At 40.8% G+C, this 26916-nt stretch overlaps 1 protein-coding gene across 1 annotated transcript; it reads right to left on the reverse strand.

Annotated features, from left to right (window-relative positions):
* Positions 1–26894, reverse strand: LOC115223852 (glutathione S-transferase Mu 3). The gene is made up of 7 exons (XM_029794544.2): positions 26739–26894; positions 10790–10865; positions 10455–10519; positions 8524–8605; positions 6513–6613; positions 3849–3944; positions 1–495 (listed from the first exon to the last, which is right to left on the reverse strand). The coding sequence occupies exons 1-7, from the start codon at positions 26778–26780 to the stop codon at positions 301–303; spliced, it is 657 nt and encodes a 218-aa protein (XP_029650404.1). The 5' UTR covers positions 26781–26894; the 3' UTR covers positions 1–300.
* Positions 26895–26916: the final 22 nt, after the last annotated feature.

Raw genomic sequence — 26916 nt, forward strand, 5'->3', positions numbered from 1 at the left:
TCGAGTGAAAATAGAATTTTATTTGTTTTGAAAGCGAAAGAAGAATACAAAATTTCTTTCCTTTATTTGAGAGCAGAATTTTCCAGACAACACATTTTATTTAGGGTGGAGATATTTGGGAGAAAGAGAGAGAGAGTTAAGATATTAGAGAACAGACACAGCACCTCTCCTGTGATTCCGGATCTTTTTGGTTTGAACGGCCCAAAATTAAAAAGGTAGAAACCAAAAATGTCATCTCCACCAAAATATAAAATTGTATGGCTGAAATCTGGTCACAAAATTCAAAGAATTACGAAGAATTTACTGGAAGTGAGCAACCTTATTGTTGATGGGAAGTTTCACATATTCCTTAGACTGATGATAAGCTTTGATCTTCGGAAGTTCTTCAAATCTTTTCAGGAAAGCGTTTAGTTTTGGATAATTCTCAAGAAGCTTGCAGTCAAATGCCTTATGTTGATCCAGGAGTTCATACATTGGGAAGTCTACAAAAGTCACCTGGAATATTCACAGGGAAAAAAAATAAAATTTAATTCTTTTAATGCATAATGAAGAAAATGTGGGTTTTCTCATACACATTTTATGTGTGTGTGTGTGTATATATATATATATATATATATATATATATATATACATACATATATTATATATGAGGGAATATTATTCCAAACTTACAGGGAAAAATTCAATTTAGAAATACTAAATCAAATTTCACAAAATATAATATATATATATATATAAATATTAGAAAAAAACCACCTTTTATCAATTCAAAATGAATAATTAAATTATACCATTTAGAAAAATTACATATAGAAAGATTAAATATTGAATTAATAAAAGGTGTTTTTTTTTCTAATTTATATATTTATTATTATTATTATTATTATTATTATTATTAGGGAAGATTCTGTCAAGAAACACGTGTTGTCTTTAAAATGGAAAGTATGGGATTCTGAATAGATATAGTAAGTATCGTATTTAATGGCTCGATCGGGTATAATACCTTTCAATGTTGATTGAGGTGAGGGTGGCTCTATCTCAAAAACTACTTATATATATATATATAAATATTAGAAAAAAAACACCTTTTATCAATTCAAAATTAATAATTAAATTACACCATCTAGAAAATTACATATAATAGAAAAGTTAAAATTGAAATAACAATCAAAAAGTAAAGATTAAGTAAATTACAAAAATAATATAATGTATATAATAGGTAGAAAACGACACGCGTTTCGCTGCTATATTTAAGAAATGATTATAGTAGTAGAGAAATCATTTGCATATAAATAGTCGCTCATCAGGTTAAAAATATAATAGAACAATTAATAAATATACTTTAATATATTTATATATATATAAATTCTTTTTTCTTGTAAGTTTGGATTTTATTCCCTCAAATAATAATTATATATATATATATATTATATATATATATATATATATATATATATATATATTATATATATATATATAATATATATATATATAAATATAATCAATCCAAACATGAACAAGCAAGAAAAAACAGCAACGCAAGGACGTGGAATAAGTACAGTGTTATTGGACGCTCAGGAAAGGGAAGAAAAGAAAGAGGATTTCATGTTTCGAGCCGGAGCTCTTCATCAGAAATATAGAAAAAGTCCAAAGAAGGGAAGATGGAGAAAGAAGATTGCCAACGATACACACGTGGTCACATATTGAAATGACCGGAAGGGAATGGGTGAAGAAAAAGTTCTTTCAAAGACAGGAGAGTGCAAGAGAAGGAGGTATGTGTGGGTATGTGCGTGTGCTCAGGTCTGTGTGTGTGTGTAATGATAGCCCGTGTATGTGCATGTGTGTATGTGGTTGTGGCTGTTTATGTATGTGTGTTGGACTTAGTGTTGTTTAAGGTCATAGGAAGAATTTATAGTAAGAGTTTTGGTAGGAGTGTCTGTCTCTTGTGTGTCTACCTACACATGTGCATAGGAGAATGGTCAGTAGAAAGGTGTTTAACTAGTAGTTTGTGTGTGTACGTGTATGTATATGTAGTGTGGTGTGTGTGTATGTATATGTGTACATGTGGGTACGTGTGTACACATGAGGTTGTGTCTAGAGTGTATATATATATATATATATATATATATATATATATATATATATATATATACATATATTATACATATATATATATATATACATATATATATATATATATACATATATATACACATGTGGAGGCGCAATGGCCCAGTGGTTAGGGCAGTGGACTCGTGGTTGTAGGATCGCGGTTTCGATTTCCAGACTGGGCGTTGTGAGTGTTTATTGAGCGAAAGCACCTATAGCTCCACGAGGCTCCAGCAGGTGGTGATGGCGACCCCTGCTGTATTCTTTCACCACAACTTTCTCTCACTCTTTCTTCTGTTTGCCTGCTCGCTTAGCCAGCGGGGTGGCGTCATTTGAAGGCTAAAACAATGCGAACGCATTGTGACCAGCGATGTGTAGCAACATATGATAGCCTGGTCAGTCAAAAAAATATATATATATATATACACACATACAAACATATATGTATATATATACACGTAAAAGCACCAAGCACATTACGTGGCACGTAAAAGCACCATCCGTTCGTGTTCGTTGCCAGCCTCGCCTGGCCCCGTGCCGGTGACACGTAAAAGCACCGTCCGTTCGTGGCCGTTTGCCAGCGGCATGTAAAAGCACCATCCGTCCGTGTCCGTTGCCAGCCTCGGCTGGCCCCCGTGCCGGTGACACGTAAAAGCACCGTCCATTCGTGGCCGTTTGCCAGCTCTGTCTGGCCCCGTGTCGGTGGCACATAAAAGCACCATCCGTTCGTGTCCGTTGCCAGCCTCGGCTGGCGCCCGTGCCGGTGACACGTAAAAGCACCGTCCGTTCGTGGCCGTTTGCCAGCGGCACGTAAAAGCACCATCCGTCCGTGTCCGTTGCCAGCCTCGGCTGGCCCCCGTGCCGGTGACACGTAAAAGCACCGTCCATTCGTGGCCGTTTGCCAGCTCTGTCTGGCCCCGTGTCGGTGGCACATAAAAGCACCATCCGTTCGTGTCCGTTGCCAGCCTCGGCTGGTGCCCGTGCCGGTGACACGTAAAAGCACCGTCCGTTCGTGGCCGTTTGCCAGCGGCACGTAAAAGCACCATCCGTTCGTGTTCGTTGCCAGCCTCGGCTGGTCCCCGTGCCGGTGACACATAAAAGCACCGTCCGTTCGTGGCCGTTTGCCAGCTCTGTCTGGCCCCATGTCGGTGGCACGTAAAAGCACCATCTGTTCGTGTCCGTTGCCAGCATCACCTGGCCCCGTGCCGGTGACACGTAAAAGCACCATCTGTTCGTGGCCGTTCGCCAGCTCTGTCTGGCACCTGTGCAGGTGGCACATAAAAAACACCCACTACACTTGCGGAGTGGTTGGCGTTAGGAAGGGCATCCAGCCGTAGAAACACTGCCAGATCTGACTGGGCCTGACGAAGCCTTCCAGCTTCACAGACCCCAGTTGACCCGTCCAACCCATGCTAGCATGGAAAGCGGACGCTAAATGATGATGATGATGATGATGATACAGACACACACGCACACACACACACATATACACAGACGTGCAGGAAGTAAATAGACATCTTTAATTTTCAAAATTTCTGATCTAAGCGTCTTAATATGAATTTAGATTAAACCTCTAACACTTACTGTGCACAGTTACTGCAAAAATAAATAATCATATGACTGAAATCTCAAAACTAATCAGTTACTGCATAATTAATTAAAAACAGTGTTAATAAATAAGCATTATATTTGACTAAGTAATCTGAAAGCTAAAGGATTAATCAAAAGGATTAACTCACCTTTTCACCACCAAACCAAGTATGTTTGCCCAAATATTTCTCAAAGTCTTGCAGTGATGTATGGACACTCTTCAGGTATTCTGGTTTATTTTTATCCTGTAGATTAGAATACAGAACAAGGTAAAACGCTATAATTAAGGGGAAAATAACAAAGTTTATTTGAGTAATTGGTTTGGTCACTTATTACATGAATTGAAAGATTGCTTTGGTAAAAATAACTTTCAGTTTAGACATTAACAACCCTCCCATCTCCCTCAAATATTACTCCCACTTACTCATCTACGAGTGCTTTTTATTACCCTCAAGTGGAGGTGCAATGGCCCAGTGGTTAGGGCAGCGGACGCGCGGTCATAGGATTGCGGTTTCAATTCCCAGACCGGGCGTTGTGAGTGTTTATTGAGCGAAAACACCTAAAAGCTCCACGAGCCTCCGGCAGGGATGGTGGTGATCCCTGCTGTACTCTTTCACCACAACTTTCTCTCACTCTACTCCTGTTTCTGTTTTGTTTATGTACCTGTATTTCAAGGGGCCGGCCTTGTCACTCTCTGTGTCACGCTGAATATCCCCAAGAACTACGTTAAGGGTACACGTGTCTGTGGAGTGCTCAGCCACTTACACGTTAATTTCACGAGCAGGCTGTTCCGTTGATTCGGATTAACCGGAACCCTCATCGTCGTAACCGACGGAGTGCTTCCATTACACTCAAACTCATCTATGAGTGCTTTTTTTCTGTTCTCTTCTCATCTTCCAAGTTACTTGGTTACCTGACGTGTGGTGGTAGAATGGAAGAAAATAAAAACAGATATGCTAGTTCACCTCCAAGGGTTCATTTGATGCTGCCCCCAGAGGCAAACTAGCATATGATGAATCTACAGATTAACCCTTTAGTGTTTAAACCGGCCATATCCGGCCAAAATATTCTACCTGTTTTATGTTCAAACTAGTCAGATATGGTCATTCATAGCTACCTTATTGTGTCATTTTAAAAATAAAGAATCACATCATTGAAATCTCAAAGCCATGAAATGATGCAAGATTAATTTTACATGGTGTGAATACATAAGCATTACATTTTACAGAATAATCTGAATGCTAAAGGGTTAAAGTAGTAGAAAGGCCAGGAATCCTCAATGAAATCTATGATCTGTAGAACATATCCATTTGAAAGAACCTCCTGTACAGGTAACGGCTGTACTGTGTGTAGGATAAGCCCACAGGTAAACAGTAAACCAGAAATGTAGTTTATAGTATAAGGCAGTGCTTTTCAAACTTTTTGCTGGAGCAGAACCCCAAGGAAACATTCCACTGGCTCGAGGAACCCCTGTGCAATAATTTAATAAACTTATGCACACATATCTGGACAGGAGAATTAAAAATTACTGCCGATTTTAGCAGTTTTGTAACTTCTTGCGGAACCCCTGGACTGTACTGGCGGAACCCTGGTTGAAAACCACAGGTATAAGGTGTGCTGAGGGTTGGTACAGAAACAGGACAAAAACAAAAGGGGCCACAACTATCCAACATTCTGCCTAACAACCTCAGGTTTTTACCTGAAGTTCCAGCTGAACCCACATTGCGACAGGAGGCACAAAGAGGAGCAGCTCTGCCCAACCCCCTACTTTACCAGAAATTGTACAAAAGAGAAACCCAAACATACTGAAAGGTGGCAACCCAGCCTGGACTTAGCCTCAAAAGATGTGTGTATGTGTGTGGTAAGAAGCTTGCTTACAAACCACATGGTTCCAAGTTCAGTCCCACTGTGTGGCACCTTGGGCAAGTTTCTTCTTCTATAGCTTCGGGCCTTGTGAGTGGATTTGGTAGATGGAAACTGAAAGAAGCCTGTTGTATGTATGTATGTATGTGTGTGTATGTCTTTATGTCTGTATTTATCCTTCACCACTGATTGACAACCAGTGATGTTGTGTTTATGTCCCTGTAACTTAGTGGTTCAGCAAAAGACATCGATAGAATAAGTAACAGGCTTTAAAACAAAAAAAAAACAAAAATAAAACAAGAGTATTGGTGTCGATTTGTTTGACTAAAATTACTTCAAGGCAGTGCTCCAGCATGGCTGCAGTCTAATGACTGAATCAAGTAAAGAGATAAAAACATAATATATATATAGGCGCAGGAGTGGCTGTGTGGTAAGTAGCTTGTTTACCAACCACATGGTGCCGGGTTCAGTCCCACTTGTGAGTGGATTTAGTAGACAGAAACTGAAAGAAGCCCGTCGTATATACGTATATATATATAACGGGAAGCTTTATGAAAATAAACAAAAGACGAAGGCAGGTGGAATACAAACAAACAATTGCTTTAGTATGGCACTCAGGAATATAATAAATAAAACAAGTCTTTTACGTTTCGAGCCTACGCTCTTCAACAGAAAGATACACGTATGTGTGTGTTTGTGTGTCTGTGCTTGTCCCTCTAGCATTGCTTGACAACCGATGCTGGTGTGTTTAGGTCCCCGTCACTTAGCGGTTCGGCAAAAGAGACCGATAGAATAAGTACTGGGCTAACAAAGAATAAGTCCCAGGGTCGAGTTGCTCGATTAAAGGCGGTGCTCCAGCATGGCCGCAGTCAAAGTGACTGAAACAAGTCAAAAAAAACATAAAATATATATATATGTATATATATATATATATATTATGTATAACTCACATAATTGGGTCCATAACAGAGACGAACAAACCCAATTCTGAAATCCATTGCTTGGTTCTCCATAACATCTACAAGTATCTTATCTTTTTCTGACTCGCCGACTACAAAGAAAACAAAGAGAATCACATTGTACATGGTGACTGATGATGTATAACAACGCTGAAATGCAGGAAGAATGTCATTCATAACATTCTTTAGTGCTCATTGCAAGTGGAGAGGCCTTGCTTACAGTGTAAAGCCAGAAAGAAAAATGGTGTGACCAGGCTCAAACTTCGATCACGTTACAACAATAGTGCCAACTATAAGCATGCACGCGCAGAAGACAGTGTGACAATAATAAAGATATGTTATGGCGAAAGTGGGCCATAATTTTTGACTTACCCTCATATATATATATGCGCATATATATATATATATACTAGCAGTATCTCCCAGCGTTGCTCGCGTTTGTAAGGGAAATATCTATATAAGCATTTTTAGAGATGTAAAGTATAATAGCCATCTCAATATGGCTAACTACAAAGGGGGGTGTTACTGTAGCTTTTTACGTTCTGAGATTTAATAATACATTTTTAGAGAGTTACTTCCCTTATATAATAGCAAAAAAAAAATGCATCAAAAATGGGAAAAAAAATGATGGTAAATTTTTTTTTTAAATCGTAGACTCACACTAATAACCAGAAGGGCTCGGTATGAATCACGACTATAAGATACCCGGTTTTGGTTAAACTGCACCGCAAAATGTGGGAGTAGTTAGGAATCTAAATCGTAGGAGACAGACACACAACTTCACTTTTATATATAAAGATATATATATACACATACATACATCTAGATGTATATATTGTATACACATACATACATATATATTATATATATATATATATATATATATATATATATATATATATATATATATGTATATATAAATGTGTATATATACACAGACGCACACACATATACATACACACACATAAATATACATACATGCATGCATGCTTACATACAGAGATACATCCATACATATATGTATATAGAGTGCATAGCTCAGATATCAAAGAGACTCTCCAGGTTAGGCCACTACTTCCCAATGGAGAGTTTCTCTATAACAGACGTGTTGTCATAATGTTGCATGAAGGAATCACAAGATGGATTCTTGAAGCTGAGCCAACAGACAGGAGACTGAGGGGTAGATCCAGACGAAATAGTTAGAGAATAGGCGCAGGAGTGGCTGTGTGGTAAGTAGCTTGCTAACCAACCACATGCGTGGTATCTTGGGCAAGTGTCTTCTGCTATAGCCCCGGGCCGACCAATGCCTTGTGAGTGGATTTGGTAGACGGAAACTGAAAGAAGCCTGTCGTATATATGTATATATATATATATATGTGTGTATGTGTGTGTGTTTGTCCCCCTAGCATTGCTTGACAAACGATGCTGGTGTGTTTACGTCCCCGTCACTTAGCAGTTCGGCAAAAGAGACGGATAGAATAAGTACTGGGCTTACAAAGAATAAGTCCCGGAGTCGATTTGCTCGACTAAAGGCGGTGCTCCAGCATGGCCGCAGTCATGTAAAAGAGTAAAAAGAGTAAGGGAGTCCGAATTTGGTTGTGCAAGGGAATCCAGCCAGAAAGTCTAATGACAGTTTCTTCTGATAAGACCCTTTGAAAGAGGTGCCTGAGAACTCTAGCCCCATGACCCAGGAATAGTGGGCGGAAAAGATGGATGGTAAAGTTACCCTTCTCAAGTCATGGTGACCCGTAAGGGTCAGTTTCCTGGTTTCCATGGCATATAAATTCCCCCCACCTGGACAGGACACTGGTCAGTAACAGGATCAACATGAAATGAGATGTTTTGCTCAAGAACACAATGTGTTGCCCGATCTGGGAATCGAAACCGCAATCTTATGATAATGAGTCCAACACCCTAACCACTAAGCCATCCATCTCCACTAAAAGATGGATGGGTGAACAGATGGCTGAATCTGAGCTGTTTATTGACAGAGAAGACTTACGGAGATTGTGCTTGCGGGCGATGTAACGAAGAATGGCGTTGCTCTGCGATATCTTGTTGTCACCATCAATATAGTAAGGGAGCTGAAAGAAGAGAATAAGGAAACAGTAAGGAGTGTATATATGTAAATATTAGACATGTTGGGGAAATCGAAATCGAAATTGAACCAATCCTATGATTGGCACCCGGCAGATGCCAGGAGCCCTGGACTGGTGGTACGTAAAAAGCACTATCCGAATCGTGGCCGATGCCAGCGCCGCCTCGACTAGCTTCCGTGCCGGTGGCACGTGAATTGCACCAATCCGACCGTGGCTGTTGCCAGCCTCGCCTGGCACCTGTGCGGGTGGCACGTAAAAAGCACCCACTACACTCACGGAGTGGTTGGCGTTAGGAAGGGCATCCAGCTGTAGAAACTCTGCCAGATAAGACTGGAGCCTGGTGCAGCCTTCTGGCTTCCCAGATCCCCGGTCGAACCGTCCAACCCATGCTAGCATGGAAAGCGGCCGCTAAACAATGATGATGATGATGATTAGTATGGGAGGGAGGGAGAGGGAGAGACAAGGGGTGTAGAATCATCTTGTGTGTATCAGTGTATGTAAGTGTATGCGATTGTGTGTGTGAGCATGTGTGTGCACCCGAGTCTGTGGGTGCAGGTGTGGCTGTGTGGTAAGAAGTTTGCTTCCTAATCACATGGTTCCGGGTTCAGTCCCACTCTGTGGCACCTTGGGCAAGTGTCTTCTACTATAGCTTCGGCCAACCAAAGCCTTGTGAGTGGATTTGGTAGACGGAAACTGAAAGAATCTTGTCATATATATATATATACATACTATGCTACATGGCAGTGAAACATGGGCTGTGACAGCCAAGGATATGCATAGGTGTGAAAGAAATGAAGCCAGTATGCTTCACTGGATGTGCAATGTCAGTGTGTATGTATGGCAGAGTGTAAACATCTTGAGAGAAAAGTTGGGCATAAGAGGCATCAGATGTTGTGTGCAAAAGAGATGACTGCACTGGTATGGTCGTGTGATATGTATGGACAAGAATAGCAGCGTAAAGTGCCGATCTCCAACTGTGGAGGGACCCTGTGGTAGAGGTAGACCCAGGAAGACATGGGACGAGCTGGTGAGGCATGATCTTCAAACTTTGGGCCTCGTAGTAGCAATGACTCCTGAGCAAGACCTTTAGCAATATGATGTGCTTGAGAAGACCCAGGAAGTCAAGTGAAGTTGTAGTCATGGCTGATGGTGGTGTCACATATCTGGTCCCTTTCGAGTGTTGGGCCTGACGGAGGCAAAGTGGCTGTTACTGGTGTCATAGGAAAAGCTCCTTGCGAGTGTTGGGCCTTACAGAAGCAATGACGGAGAGACTTTTGGCATTCATCATCATCATCATTTAGCGGCCGCTTTCCATGCTAGCATGGGTTGGACGGTTCAACTGGGGTCTGGGAGGTCAGAAGGCTGCACCAGGCCCAGTCTGATCTGGCAATGTTTCTATGGCTGGATGCCCTTCCTAACGCCAACCACTCCATAAGTGTAGTGGGTGCTTTTACGTGCCACCGACACAGGTGCCAGACGAGGCTGGCAAACAGCCACGATTGGATGGTGCTTTTTACGTGCCACCAGCACAAAGAAAATGTTCCATCAAGCCAAGTAAAATTGCAGTCGTGGCAGAAACTGGTGTCACACAGATGGCACCCGTGCCAGTGGCATGTAAAAGCACCCATTACACACTCAGGGTGGTTGGCATTAGGAAGGGTGACCAGCCATAGAAACCATACCAAATCAAACTGGAACCTGGTACAGATCTGGTCAAACTGCCCAACCCATGCTAGCATGGACAACAGACATTAAATGGTGATGACAGCAATGATGATAATGATGATGATGATGATAAGCGTGTGGCAATACCAAAAGATGTAGATTCACTTACATTTGGGAAATCCAGACCAAAATCATGCTTCACACTATACCAACATTCACGGCTAAATTCAGGGCCTGTGGTTGGTTAAAAAAAGGGAAAGGATTATTGTTTACAACAGATTAAAACAAAATGTCTTGGAAGATTTATTAAGAAAAACTCATAAAAACTAATATAACTAATTATGCAAAGTGATTATATATGTTATACTACAAGTACTTGAGTACAAACTAAGTGGAGTGCACTGGTGACAGCCTCAACAGTACTCTACCGACTCAATCCCCCACACTCCCTAACCTCCTCTATTTTCAACAACAGAAACGTTATGTAGTGATGCTGGAACTTACCATCTCCTTGTTCAAATAACTTTTCTGTATAATCTTCGGAGACATAACGGAGAAGCAGGCGAATAGGCTCAGCAAGCTGAAAGAAAAAACAATTAGTATTTTATGCAAATGTTTATTATGTCTACTCTTCTACTCTTTTACTTGTTTCAGTCATTTGACTGCAGCCATGCTGGAGCACTGCCTTTAATCGAGCAAATCAACCCCGAGACTTATTCTTTTGTAAGCCCAGTACTTATTTCCATCGGTCTCTTTTGCCGAACCGCTAAGTAATGGGGACATAAACACACCAGCATCGGTTGTCAAGCAATGCTAGGGGGACAAACACAGACACACAAACATATACACACACATACATATACATATATATCTACATATATATGACAGGCTTCTTTCAGTTTCCGTCTACCAAATCCACTCACAAGGCATTGGTCGGCCCGGGGCTATAGCAGAAGACACTAGCCCAAGGTGCCACGCAGTGGGACTGAACCCGGAACCATGTGGTTGGTAAACAAGCTACTTACCACACAGCCACTCCTGCACCTATGTCTGTGTAATTTGTAAAATCAACACCAATGGAAATTGTAGCTGTGATACCAGTGCCAGTGGCACGTAAGAGAACCATCCGAACGTGGCCGTTGCCAGCGCCGTCCCGACTGGCCTCCGTGCTGGTCGCACGTAAAAAGCACCATCCATGGCCGTTGCCAGCCTGGCCTGGCCTCCGTGCTGGTCGCACGTAAAAAGCACCATCCATGGCCGTTGCCAGCCTCGCCTGGCCTCCGTGCTGGTCGCACGTAAAAAGCACCATCCATGGCCGTTGCCAGCCTCGCCTGGCCTCCGTGCTGGTCGCACGTAAAAAGCACCATCCATGGCCGTTGCCAGCCTCGCCTGGCCTCCGTGCTGGTCGCACGTAAAAAGCACCATCCAATCGTGGCCGTTTGCCAGCCTCGCCTGGCACATAAAAAGCACTCACTACACTCTCGGAGTGGTTGGCATTAGGAAGAGCATCTTGCTGTAGAAACATTGCCAAATCAGACTGGGCCTAGTGCAGCCTTCTGGCTTCCCAGACCCCAGTTGAACCGTCCAACCCATGATAGCATGGAAAGCAGATGCTAAACGATGATGATGATGATGATGATGATGATATATGTGTATTTATCTGTATATGTATGATAGCTCAGGTGTGTATACACGTTTATGTGTGTGTTGTGAGAGTGCATGGCCTAGTTGTTAGGGAGTTGGACTCATGACTGCAAGATCGTGGTTTCAATTCCTAGACTGGGTGGTGTGTTGTGTTGTGTTCTTGAGCAAGACACTTCATCTCATGTTGCTCTGCCACCACTTTGACACCTGATGCGTGGCACACTGTGCATCTGTTCAGATAATGTTGATTTGATGGAGAGGGTGAGATAACATGTGGCACAATCATTTGAGCACTATAAACAAACCATTTGTGCAGGTCGTTCGACAACAGCCGAACACTCATACATTGTCTTGGAAGAGTCCATCGTATATCATCATCATCATCATCATTTAATGTCCATTGTCCATGCGAACATGGGTTGGACAGTCTGACCAGGGCTGGTAAACTGAGAGGCCACACTGAATTCCACTCTGATTTAACATGGTTTCTACAGTGGGATGCCCTTCCTAATGCCAACCACTCCAAGAGTGTAATGGGTGCTTTTACATACCTATTTCTTTACTACCCACAAGGGGCTAAACACAGAGGGGACAGACAAGGACAGACATAGGTATTAAGTCGATTACATCGACCCCAGTTCGTAACTGGTACTTAATTTATCGACCCTGAAAGGATGAAAGGCAAAGTCGACCTCGACGGAATTTGAACTCACAACGTAACGGCAGATGAAATACCGCTAGGCATTTGGACCGGCCTGTTAACGTTTCTGCCAGGTCACCGTCTTCTGGCTTCCCAGACCCCAGGTCACCACCTGGGTGCTTTTACATACCACTGGCATGGGTCCCAGTTGTGTGACACCAGTATCTGCCATGGTTATGATTTCACTCGGCTTGATGGGTCTTCCTCAAACACAACATGTTGCCAAAGGTCTCAGTCATATGCAATGCCTCTGTGAGGCCCAGCACTTAAAAGGTGCCATTTACATGCCACTGACAAGGGCTACAACTCTCCCCCAGCTTCCTTCTACCGCTAGAGATCGGCGTCTACATCCATGGGCATCATATGACCATACCAATGCAGTCGTCTCTCTTGCACACCACATCTGATGCCTCTTATGCCCAGCTTTTTTCTCAAGATGCCTACACTGTCGTACATACACACAGACATTACACATCCAGCAAAGCATACCAGCTTCATTTCTTACAAGCCTGTGCATGTCCTCAGCAGCCATGGCCCATGTTTCACTGCTATTTAGCATAGCTGTTCGCACACGGGCCTCATACAATTGACCTTTCACTTTGAGCGAGAGGCCCTTCATTTCCAACAGAGGTAGGAGCTCTCTGAACTTTGCCCAACCTATTCTTATTCTAGCTGCTATGCTCTTGGAGCATCCACTCCTGCTATTGACATGGTCACCTAGGCAACGGAGGCTATCAACTACTTCTAGTTTTTCCCCCTGGCATTTGATGGAGTCTATTTTTCTGCACATTTTTGGTGTTAATCATACCTGTGCACCTTCCACACACAAAAACTAGTTTCCCTGTTAACCTTCCTCTGATATTGCTGCACCTCTTATGTGTCCATAGCAATCACGAGTGCGGGTTGGTGAGAGGAAGAGCATCCAGCTGTAGAAAAATCTGCTTCAACAAGCTTTGTCTGACCCATGCAAGCATGGAAAAATGAACATTAAATGATGATGATGATGATGATGTCTCCGTCTCCCCCCCGCCCCCGCCAGCATGGAGATATTCAGTGACATAAATAAATAAATTCTAAACAAGAAGAGAACGGTGTTGAAAATCAATGAGTTGGTGAGTTGGTGGCTTGGTAGTTGGTATGTTGTGTCTAGAAAGATGGTGGTGGTGGTGGTGAAGGAGGGCGGAGTGTTTTAATGTGTCACCCAAACTGGTTTCAGCAGGCTCAGTCAGTCAATGCATACAAACGCATATACATACATATCTCTCTTTCTCTTTTACTTGTTTCAGTCATTTGACTGCGGCCATGCTGGAGCACCACCTTTAGTCGAGCAAATCGACCCCGGGACATATTCTTTGTAAGCCCAGTACTTATTCTATCGCTATCTTTTGCCGAACCGCTATGTGACGGGGAAGTAAACACACCAGCATCGGTTGTCAAGCAATGCTAGGGGGACAAACACAGACACACAAACCCACATATATATATATACATATATATATATGTAATACATACACACACATATATATATATATACATATATACGACAGGCTTCTTTCAATTTCCGTCTACCAAATCCACTCACAAGGCATTGGTCGGCCCAGGGCTATAGCAGAAGACACTTGCCCAAGATGCCACGCAGTGGGACTGAACCCGGAACCATGTGGTTGGTTAGCAAGCTACTTACCACACAGCCACTTCTGCGACAATGTATATACAACTATACATACATGCACACATATACATACACACATATATATATAAATGCATATATAAACAAGACAGCACAAAAAACACCAACGTCCTCTCAACTATTAACCAGAGATGATTTTTAAAATGGGAATATCTGAAATAAACTCGACTGCTCTCACAAACAAGAATACCATAAATCCTCGAGTATAGTCTGCCCTTGAGTATAATACGCAGGGGATTTTTAGGTGGGGCTGTACCTCTGAAAAACTTAAACCTTGTGTATAATACGCACGCCTTCTCTAACTTGAGTCATGGAGGTCTATATAACGTCCTTGGTTTGTAAAAATGTATATGGTAACGTCCTTTATTATTATTGTATATATCACCGTAATCACCGTGACCGACCAGGCTATCAGATGTTGCTACACATCGCTGGTCACAATGCGCTTCACATTGTTTTAGCCTTCAAATGACACCACCCCGCTGGCTAAGCGAGCAGGCCAACAGAAGAAAGAGTGAGAGAAAGTTGTGGCAAAAGAGTACAGCAGGGATTGCCACCACCCCCTGCCGGAGCTTCGTGGAGCTTTTAGGTGTTTTCACTCAATAAACACTCACAACACCTGGTCTGGGAAATGAAACCGCGATCCTACGACCACGAGTCCGCTGCCCTAACCACTGGGCCATTGCGCCTCCACATTATTGTATATATAACATACCGTATACAGGCTTACTAAGAATAAGTCCTGGGGTCAATTTGCTCAACTAAAGACAGTGCTCCAGCATGGCCGCAGTCAAATGACTGAAACAAGTAAGAGAGTAAAGAGTAACTAAAACAGTTTGAGGCAATGCTCCAGCATGACCTTAGCTCAAAGACTCAAACAATTAAAAAAAAAAAATACAAATGATAATTAATTACAATATTGCACTCAATGCTTTTAAAAATTATTACAAAGAACAAAAAAATTAAAAAAAGACTGTTTCTAAAATGTTAAAAGACTTGTTGCTTGCTTAAAAGCCTAGGGGTCCCGACACTAACCTGCTGTGGGTGTATGTGAAGGAGTCCCTATAAACTGCTTTGCTGGGAATGTCTATAACGCTGTTAAAAACAGCTCGGTTCATAATTTGTACACACACACACAATCATTTTTCTCGTGGGAAATTTTGAGTAACTTTTAGATTTTTGCCACTGAAAGATATTTTTTAGAAAAAGGCTTTTTTGCTGACTCACACTATCTGCTTTCTCAAACACACAAATAATAATCCTTTCTTCTATAGGGCACAAGGCCTGAAATTTGTGGGGAGGGGGACAGTCGATCACACCGACCCCAGTACTCAACTGGTACTTGATTTATAGACCCCCGAAAGGATGAAAGGCAAAGTGTGACCTCGATGGAATTCGAACTCAGAACGTAGCGGCAGACGAAATACCTATTTCTTTACTACCCACAAGGGGATAAACACAGAGAGGACAAACAAGGACAGACAAACGGATTAAGTCGATTATATCGACCCCAGTGCGTAACTGGTACTTGATTTATAGACCCTGAAAGGATGAAAGGCAAAGTTGACCTCAGCAGAATTTGAACTCAGAACGTAGCGGCAGAAAAAATACCTATTTCTTTACTACCCACAAGGGGATAAACACAGAGAGGACAAACAAGGACAGATAAACGGATTAAGTCGATTATATCGACCCCAGTGCGTAACTGGTACTTGATTTATAGACCCTGAAAGGATGAAAGGCAAAGTTGACCTCAGCAGAATTTGAACTCAGAACGTAGCGGCAGAAAAAATACCTATTTCTTTACTACCCACAAGGGGATAAACACAGAGAGGACAAACAAGGACAGACAAACGGATTAAGTCGATTATATCGACTCCAGTGCGTAACTGGTACTTGATTTATAGACCCTGAAAGGATGAAAGGCAAAGTTGACCTCAGCAGAATTTGAACTCAGAACGTAGCGGCAGAAAAAATACCTATTTCTTTACTACCCACAAGGGGATAAACACAGAGAGGACAAACAAGGACAGATAAACGGATTAAGTCGATTATATCGACCCCAGTGCGTAACAGGTACTTGATTTATAGACCCTGAAAGGATGAAAGGCAAAGTTGACCTCAACGGAATTCGAACTCAGAACATAGCGGCAGACGAAATACCTATTTCTTTACTACCCACAAGGGGATAAACACAGAGAGGACAAACAAGGACAGACAAACGGATTAAGTCGATCACACCGACCCCAGTACTCAACTGGTACTTGATTTATAGACCTCCGAAAGGATGAAAGGCAAAGTTGACCTCAACGGAATTCGAACTCAGAACGTAGCGGCAGAAAAAATACCTATTTCTTTACTACCCACAAGGGGATAAACACAGAGAGGACAAACAAGGACAGATAAACGGATTAAGTCGATTATATCGACCCCAGTGCGTAACTGGTACTTGATTTATAGACCCTGAAAGGATGAAAGGCAAAGTTGACCTCAGCAGAATTTGAACTCAGAACATAGCGGCAGAAAAAATACCTATTTCTTTACTATCCACAAGGGGATAAACACAGAGAGGACAAACAAGGACAGATAAACGGATTAAGTCGATTATATCGACCCCAGTGCGTAACTGGTACTTATTTAATCGACCCCGAAAGGGTGAAAGGCAAAGTCGACCTCGGCGGAATTTGAACTCAGAACGTAGCGGCAGACAAAATACCGCTAAGCATTTCATCCAGCGTGCTAACGATTCTACCAGTTTGCTGCCTTCAAACACACAAATAACAATAATGCTTTCTGCTATAGGCACAATGCCTGAAATTTGGGAGGAGGGGGGGTAGTTGATTAGATAGACCCAAGTACCCAACTGGTACTTAATTTATCGACCCTGAAAGGATGAAAAGTAAAGTCGACCTCGGCGGAATTTGAACTCAGAACATAATCATTTTGACAGGCATGCTAATGATTCTACCAGCTCACTGCCTTAATAATAATAATAATAATAATAATAATAATAATAATAATCAATTCTTTTTTATTGGCCACAAGGGCTGACACGCATGATTACATAAAGGGACAAGACAGGACGAAAGGTTACAAAGGGTTTTGCCGTTTTTGAAAAACATCAAGTAAAAATCTTTATAACAACTTATAAAATTCAACAATGAAAAACTCCCAAAAGGAGGAGACGTTTCGAAAGGTTCTTGGTGGAAAAACCTACAAAAGCCAACGGGAGCCTGGTCAAAAAAAGGGGTGTAGAGAGTCCCCTTTTTTTCTCCTTTTGTATTACCTTTTTGAAATCACAGGCGAAACCTGAGAACTGGTCCATTTATACAGGCCAGTCTCGCACAATTCACCCACCTTTCATAAAACTTGCTATCGGACAGCACTTTCCTCTCTAACCTCATCTTCCTTTTCAAGTGAAACTTGAAAAAGTTGATGAGGCCTTGACCAAAGAGGAAATGGTGGTGGTGGAAGTGTTATCATATACATGTTTTATTTTGGTATAAAAGATGGGCTACAGCAAATATTCTGCTCAATACCACAGATTTGCTTCTCAGTTGTTTGACCTTAACCAGATGAGCATGTCCCTTAGTGGCTGACAATATGTGCATCTCTGATCACAAGCAGAAGTAGTGGGGGAGAATCATAGCCGTGTGTTGAGAGGGATTCTTTGGGGTTTGAATAATTCACCTGGAAACATTGATGCGTTGTTCAACATCCTTAAGCAACCTTTATTGAGGGAGCTTTTGAGCAAGGTCATGCACCATTTATCTTCATATAAGATCATGATGTCACACACATATGGTTGTGATGCATGTGCCTGGTGTACCTTTATCAGACGGGTAGTCATGATGGGTATACTGGGTTTTGTATATTTTACCCCAGTGTCACTTTGATGGCATGCACTGCTCTTTCACTCAATAATAATAATAATGGCTTCAAATTTTGGCACAAGCCCAGCAATTTCAGGGGACCCAAAAAAGATGAAGGGCAAAGCTGACCTTAGCAGAATCTAACCCTAGAATGTTGAGATGGATGAAATACCGCTAAACATTTTGCCTGGCATGCTAACAATTCTACCAACTCATACCCTTAACAATAATAAATGCAGTACCAGACAGTGGCTCTCATGTCTTCTGATCTTAACTGATTGGAAGTGTTATCATGTACATTGTTTTGTCTTGGTATAAAAGATGGGCTACAGCAAATATTCTGCTCAATACCACAGATTTGCTTGTCAACTGTTTGAGACCTTAACCAGTTGAGCATGTCCCTTAGTGGCTGACACTATGTGCATCTCTGATCACAAGCAGAAGTAGTGGGGGAGCATCACAGCCATGTGTTGAGAGGGTTTCTTTGGGGTTTGAATAATTCACCTCTGGAAACATGGGTTCTTCGTTCAACATCGTTAAACAACCCTTATTCAGGGACCTTTTGAGCGGGATGGGCTACTTGACATGAAGAAAATTCTAACTGGGCCCCACCTGCAAGGTCATGCGCTGTTTATCTTGATATGAGATCACCATGTTGCGCACATGGTTGTGATATGGGCTACTTGACAAGAAGAAAATTCTAACTGGGCTCTACCTGCAAGGTCATGCGCTGTTTATCTTGATATGAGATCACCATGTCGTGCACGTATGGTTGTGATATGGGCTACTTGACAAGAAGAAAATTCTAACTGGGCCCCACCTGCAAGGTCATGCGCTGTTTATCTTGATATGAGATCACCATGTCGTGCACATATGGTTGTGATGCATGTGCCTGGTGTACCCTAATCAGACGGGTAGTTATGATGGGTATACTGGGCTTCATATATTTTACCCCAGTGTCACTTTGATGGCATGCACTGCTCTCTCACTCAATAATAATAATAATAATCTTTTCTACTAAATACAAAAGCCCTGAAATTTTGTGGGAGGGGTTAAGTTGATTACATCGACCAAAGTATTTCACCGGTACTTGATTTATTGACCCTGAAAGGATGAAAGACAAAGTTGACCTCGACAGAATTTGAACTCAGAATGTAAAGACAGATGAAGTGCCGCTAAGCATTTTGCCTGGTGTGCTAACGATTCTGCCAGCTTGCTGCCCTAATAATAATAATAATAATAATAATAATAATAATTCTTTCTACTAAAGGCACAAGCCCTGAAATTAAGTTGATTACACCGACCCCAGTGTTTCACTGGTACTTAATTTATCGACCCCCAAAAGGATGAAATGCTGCCAAGCAGTTTCCCCAGTGTGCTAATGATTCTGCCAACTCATCCCCTTAACAATAATGATGATGATGATGTTAATAATAATAATAATAACACCATCAATAATAATAATAATAACAATGATGATGATTTCAAATTTTGGCTCACGGTCAGCAGTTTTAGAAGAGTGGGTTAGTAAAATACATCAACAGTAGCACTTGTCTGGTTATGTTATTACTGGTACAGGCCAAGCTGCAGTGCTGTATGGTTGCAAAACGAGATTGTCAACCATATATCTTTGCCTGGCACCTCCATTGTAACATTTAAAAAAAAAGTTGTTTTTTTAAAGTGCCCCCCCAAAAAATGGCGTTTTTGTCAAACAGGTTATGAAACCTTGCAGTGCAGTTAATAATTTTCATCTGACAGCGTGCGAGGATGACTCGAAGCGTGTGCAATGTAGGGTATGTGCATATATATACTTGTGTCCTCGATTATGTGGGTCATGCACATGCAGACTGACAATGTGAACAGAATCAAATGTTCTCACAGTAAAATTCTTACATGCTCACAGCTCACATATTAGTGTTGAAGTTGCCAGTCATAAAATTAACTTTTCTCTGCACAGAGACGGGAGGGGGATACAAATATATATATATATATATATATATATATGGCTGGCTGGCTGGATGGATGGAGAGAGGGAGAGATAAGTTTCTTTATTGGCCACACAGATCTGCACACAGAGGACAAGTTACAAGGTAGAGCTCTTCTTTTGGGGAGAAAAAAAAAATTAAAAAAGGGTGGCGTAGGTTTTCGATCAAGGGATCGTCAAAGGAAAAAAGAAAAAAAAGAACAAAAAAAAAAAAAAAAAAAAAAAAAAGAAAAAAGAAAAAGGGAAAAGAACAAAAGAAAATAAAAATGAAAAAAGAAGAAAAAGGAGGAAAGAAGGGGAAGAGGAAAAAAAACGATCAATAGGGATCGTGTATCAGTGTCATGATGTATGGTGTAAAGGGGAAAGCAAGTAAGGTTTATCCGTGGGAAGAAAAGCCTACGAAAAAGACCACGGTAACCTTGGTCAATATTGTTATATGTTACCACATATGTTTGCAAGTGGGTAACCCTCTGTTTTCAATTTCTGGGTTCATAGGATTATGCTCAAGGTGGCTTCGTCATTCATGAGATAGATAGATAGATAGATAGATACATACATAGATAGAAATAGATAGATAGATAGATAGATATATTTCTTTACTGCCCACAAGGGGCTAAACACAGAAGGGACAAACAAGGACAGACAAAGGGATTAAGTAGATTATATCGACCCCCAGTGTGTAACTGGTACTTAATTTATCGACCACGAAAGGATGAAAGGCAAAGTCGACCTCAGCAGAATTTGAACTCAGAACGTAACGGCAGATAGATAGATAGATAGATAGAGAGGAAGATAGATAGATAGATAGATAGATAGATAATTTCTTTATTCCCTACAAGGGGCTAACACAGAGGGGACAAACAAGGACAGACAAACGGATTAAGTCGATTATATCGACCCCAGTGCATAACTGGTACTTAATTTATCGACCCCGAAAGGATGAAAGGCAAAGTCGACCTCGGCGGAATTTGAACTCAGAACGTAACGGCAGATAGATAGATAGATAGATAGAGAGGAAGATAGATAGATAGATAGATAGATAGATAGATTTCTTTATTCCCTACAAGGGGCTAAACACAGAGGGGACAAACAAGGACAGACAAACGGATTAAGTCGATTATATCGACCCCAGTGCATAACTGGTACTTAATTTATCGACCCCGAAAGGATGAAAGGCAAAGTCGACCTCGGCGGAATTTGAACTCAGAACGTAACGGCAGATAGATAGATAGATAGATAGAGAGGAAGATAGATAGATAGATAGATAGATAGATAGATAGATTTCTTTATTCCCTACAAGGGGCTAAACACAGAGGGGACAAACAAGGACAGACAAACGGATTAAGTCGATTATATCGACCCCAGTGCATAACTGGTACTTAATTATCTCGACCCCGAAAGGATGAAAGGCAAAGTCGACCTCGGCGGAATTTGAACTCAGAACGTAACGGCAGATAGATAGATAGATAGATAGAGAGGATATAGATAGATATATAGATAGATAGATAGATAATTCTTTATTCCCTACAAGGGGCTAAACACAGAGGGGACAAACAAGGACAGACAAACGGATTAAGTCGATTATATCGACCCAGTGCGTAACTGGTACTTAATTTATCGACCACAAAAGGATGAAAGGCAAAGTCGACCTCGGCGGAATTTGAACTCAGAACGTAGCGACAGACGAAATACAGCCACGCATTTTGCCCGGCAGATAGATGGATATGTGCAAAAACAAGGCCACGAAAATTTTTAAAAGCTTAACAGCAGAGTTAATCAATTCTTTATCAAATTACTTATGATCAAAGTTTTGAAGTGGGTACAAAGTTTCTTTTGGGTATCTTTCCTTTCTGTGAATGATAGTAGCTTCGGGTACAGGCATGGCTGTGTGGTAAGCAGTTTGCTTCCCAGCCACATAGTTCTGGGTTCAGTCCCACTGTATGGCACCTTGTGCAAGTGTCTTCTATTACAGCCTTCAGCCAAAGGAAACCTTGTGAGTGGATTTGATAGAACTAAAAACCCATTATGGCTGTATAGGCACAGGAGTGGCTTTGTGGTAAGAAACTTGCTTACCAACCACATGGTTCCAGGTTCAGTCCCACTGCGTGGCACCTTGGGCAGGTGGTCTTCTACTATAGCTCGGGCCGACCAAAGCCTTGCAAGTAGATGTGGTAAACGGAAACTGAACGAAGCCCATCATATATTCATATATGTATGTGTGTGTATATGCTTGTGTGTCTGTGTTTGTTCCCCCCAACATCGCTGGACTACCGATGCTGGTTTGTTTACGTTCCCATAACTAAGCGGTTCAGCAAAGAGACCGATAGAATAAGTACTAGGCTTACAAAGAATAAGTCCCAGGGTCAATTTGCTTGACTAAAGGCGATGAGACCAGAATAAAAGAATATATATATATATATATACTGAATCATACAAATTAGAACAGCTGTAATAACTGGATAAGTTATTCTTACAAAGCGAAAAATTTGCCAACAACCAGCATCTGTGTTTGTGAAAAATATCATCTAACCTCTATCATTCAATACACATTTCAACACAAATGTTAGTTTGTTAATATTTAAGCACATAGTTTATACATATATATATATATGGCGGTGCCCCAGCATGGCCACAGCTCATGAGCTGAAACTAGATAAAATATATATAAAATATATATTACGGAGATGTACTTGCATAGCAAGTGACCTGATCTGAGATCATGTAATGGAACGAAAACAATTGCAACATGGAAGGTGTTTATAAACCATTTAAGAAACACACAGAAACCGTTAGATTCACTTCAACATTTAAATTAAACTTAAATGTTGAAGTGAATCTAACGGTTTTTGTGTGTTTCTTAAATGGCTTATAAACATCTTCCACGCTGCAATTGTTGTATATATACATACATACGTACGTACGTACGTACGTACGTACGTACGTACGTATGTATGTATGTATGTATGTAGGTAGGTAGGTAGGTAGGGTTAAACAGATAGAACACATGGAGAAAAAATTAGGTGAGAGCAAAGCAAACGGAAAACATTGAATGGTAAGGGCGCGAAACCACCAGGATATTTCGGGGTCATTGACTGACAAGGAAAACTCTGTTGCTAGTGTTCCGTGTATCGTGTCTTTGTCTATATTTTCCGTCTGTTAAGGTTTCGTCTAGTTTCCCTTTTGCTCTGCTGTTGTCTAACTTTTTCTCCTTGTTGTGATCTGTCTGTTCAACCCTTGATACATCTTGTAGAGCAATTCACATCTTGTTTGTTTACTTTATATATATATATATATATATACAAGGGGGTGGTGCTGAAAAGTTCCGGGCTTTAAGGGTATCATGAAAGGCCCGGTTGGGGGCCCAACCTTCAGAGTTCTTTTACAGGGCTTAGAAAACTGAAGGACCGTTGCAATAAGTGTGTGAATCTGAGAGGGGAATATGTTGAATGAAATCCTAATTAACTGATCCTCCTGTATTTTCTTTTACCCAAACCTAGTGTGCTTACATCCCTTTGACTTAGCAGTTCAGCAAAAGAGACCAATAGAATAAGTACCACGCTTAAAAAAAAAGTCCAGGGATCAATTCATTTGATTAAAATTCTTCAATGTGGTGCATGGCCACAGTCTAATGATTGAAACAAGTAAAAGATAAAAGATAAACATTTTCTGAAAGGGTGCCTGGCTGCCCTAACCCTTAGACCTCATGATCAGCCATAATAATGCTGTGAGCAAGGGTTGCCTCCATAATTTTTTTTCAGAGGGAAACACTAGCATCATAATGGTACGACGTATAATCAAGGGGATAAAATTGCCTTTTCATTTCCTTTCTTATTTGTTTTTTACGGAAGAAGGGCCCTTTCCCATGACGTTTGCAAGCCCTTCAAAATCAGTGAGGTTGGTACCGTTAAATGTTGTAGTCAAACTGTTGCAAGTCAACACCTGCAGGACAGAAATGAGCTGGGAGAAGATTCCAAGGGGGCGGATGTTTTGGAAAGAAAGGACTAAGCACAATGGTTAGCAGGGGACCTATGGGTTCAGATGCACTAAAAATGACGAGACGTATGAAGATGAGTAGGGCGGGAATAGTTTGAGTGGTGGTGAGTACGTAGACAACCAGCTCCAAAGAACAAAGGTCATTTTAGTAACGATAGTGGAAGATCGTGGGTCAGAGGCTGGCAGATTGTCTAAGAATAAACTGAGCACCCATTCGTCGAGTGGCCCTGCCCTTCGATGCGATCTGTGTGCGTAGCAGCAACACCATCCCATGCATGGGATAAAGGATCTTTTCCTTTTGTACAGCAGTTTGTAACATAATTTCTAAGTAACTAAAAAATTTTAAACTTCGTATACTGGTAGAATGTGTTTATAAAACATCATTTTCTCTTGGCTTTTTTCTTCACAAATGTAAATAAACCCAATCTGTTTCTTAAACGAGGGACATATTCATTATGCACAGAATGTTATTTACGTCAATGGAGGTAATTGATTGGTTAAAATTGCTGAAATGCAAGAAATTTTAGACGAAATATGTTACAACCTATAGAGTTTCTCAATAAAGCCAAGAGAAAAAGATGTTTTATAAACACATTCTACCAGTATACGAAGTTTAAAAGTGTTTAGTTACCTAGAATTTATGTTACAAATTGCCGTTCAAAAGGAAAAGATCTGGGATAGGTTTTTTTATTTCGAGTCTCGCACGAGATTTGTTGTTTACTTTATAGTATTAATTACACAAGAAATAAAAATATCTTAAATATTCTAAATAATGGGAACAGTATTCTGAGATTCCAAGAAATTCTCGGAGCTGGATAAAATGCATCCGCCGCATCCTATGTTAAAGCATTTACGATCTTTTAATCTTAGCTGTTCGAGAAATTTCTTATTTTCAAATGATAAATTTATTGTGTTTAAACATCAATTATTTACAAACATCTGTCGGGGTTAAGTTTAAAGCTATTCACTAAAGTTAATAAACATCTTAACATTACATCTCATTTAAATAAAGGCAACGATTTATCGGGGCGGGGGGGCTTCTGCATATGCATCTAGAAAGTTTCCCTACAATTTGCCAGTTCAAACAAAGGGTTTTTTGAAATTAAATTTTAACGGGAGACTAGCAGTTGCCATTGCATACAAATGGGCCCACTGCATGCCAGGGGGCCCCAAACACCAGACCGCGGATCCCTTTGTTACCGGCCGTACAGAAAGAATATATTAAAATTTTTATTATTTTTTTCTATTTTATTGACTATTGCAATCTGCAAGATATTTTTGCATTACATAGGTATTACATAAGGTAATATATATGTGTTATATACGTAATATATATGTATTAAATACATAATTAAAATATATACTATGTTCTTTATTGTGCTTTTTGTTATGCGTGTGATCCCTCGGCCAGTGGGAAAACTATCTCGAATGAAACCAGTCCGTAATGCAAAAAAGATGGTAAAATTAATTTTACCAAAAAGATTGGTGACCTTTGATCTAAGGAGACAGAAAGGGTAGAAACAGTTTGACACCAGAATTGTTGCAATGGATATCGCAAAACAAGCTTAACAATTCCGGCAAACCAACACTCTGGACTGATACGTTAGCGATCCAGGAAAAATAAAGGGGAAAAAAAAATGAAATGTAAAATTACCCTTGGCAGGATTTGAGCCCTTGGGCGCAGGAGCCGGATCGATGATGCGAAGGAGTTTACCCAACGATCTAACCACCCGGCTAATCCACCGTAGCTTTCGAATTCCCGCAAAGAATCATATAATCAATGTAACAATAGATTTTTAGCGTCAATGTCATGATCAGGGGAAAAAACATTTTGGCTTGCGGGAACTTTTGAAGTAATGAGAGCGAAAGAGACTAAGAGAAAGCGATTTTATGACGAGGGAAGTTCATAGGAAGCATTGATGTACATGTGTGTGTGTGTGTGTGTTTGATGGGGTGTGGGAGACAGACAGTATGTTGTGTAAGTGAAGTGCTTCTGTTAGTATGTGTGAAGAGACAGAGTAATGTGTGAAAGAAAGAGATAACAGAATTGGCGAAGTTTCGCATGTCGTAGCACAGATTTCCGTCGATTTCCGTAAAAAACTTTTATTTTTTTACATAAGTAATGAGAGCGAGAATTTTTTTTACTCGGTGTATGTGTATATGTATGTATATTACTTCAAAAGTTCCCGCAAGCCCATATGTAAAAAAAAAAAATTTTTTACGGAAATCGACGGAAAGGTATACTAGAGACGAAAGATCGCCAAAAAAATGAAATGTAAAATTACCCTTGGCAGGATTTGAGCCCTTGGCGCCGGATCGATGTTGGGAAGCAGTTTACCCAACGATCTAACCACCCGGCTAATCCACCGTAGCTTTCGAATTCCCGCAAAGAATCATATAATCAATGTAACAATAGATTTTTAGCGTCAATGTCATGATAAGGAAAAAAATATTCTAAATAATAATAAACTTAAGTGAGAAATATTTGCGCCATAAATTTTTTAAAAGTACAAAAAAAAAAAATCGTTTTAGAACTAGAAAATAATAAGTGATCAAATTCATTCACTCACACCACGAATTTTCCAATATGCCAGCTCTGGTTGTTTCGACATTTTCTTCAAAGTTCTCTGAGAGAGATGAGCACCAAAAAGACAAGAGACGGGCACTGACCGACGGCAAAACAAGATATGAACGGAGGGGCGTGAAGTGCTTTATATACACTAGCTTCTATGGAACACCAAAATTGCT

Source organism: Octopus sinensis, linkage group LG24, assembly GCF_006345805.1.
Source record: "Octopus sinensis linkage group LG24, ASM634580v1, whole genome shotgun sequence".
NCBI classification, from domain to species: Eukaryota; Metazoa; Mollusca; class Cephalopoda; order Octopoda; family Octopodidae; genus Octopus; species Octopus sinensis.

Coding starts and splice junctions, on each gene's coding strand:
- LOC115223852 (XM_029794544.2), bottom strand. CDS start 26,780: ATGTCGAAACAACCAGAGCTGGCATATTGGAAAATTCGTGGT. Junction 10,866..26,738: donor CATATTGGAAAATTCGTGGT/GTGAGTGAATGA, acceptor TTTTTCTTTCAG/CTTGCTGAGCCTATTCGCCT. Junction 3,945..6,512: donor TCTGTTATGGACCCAATTAT/GTGAGTTATACA, acceptor TCTAATCTACAG/GATAAAAATAAACCAGAATA.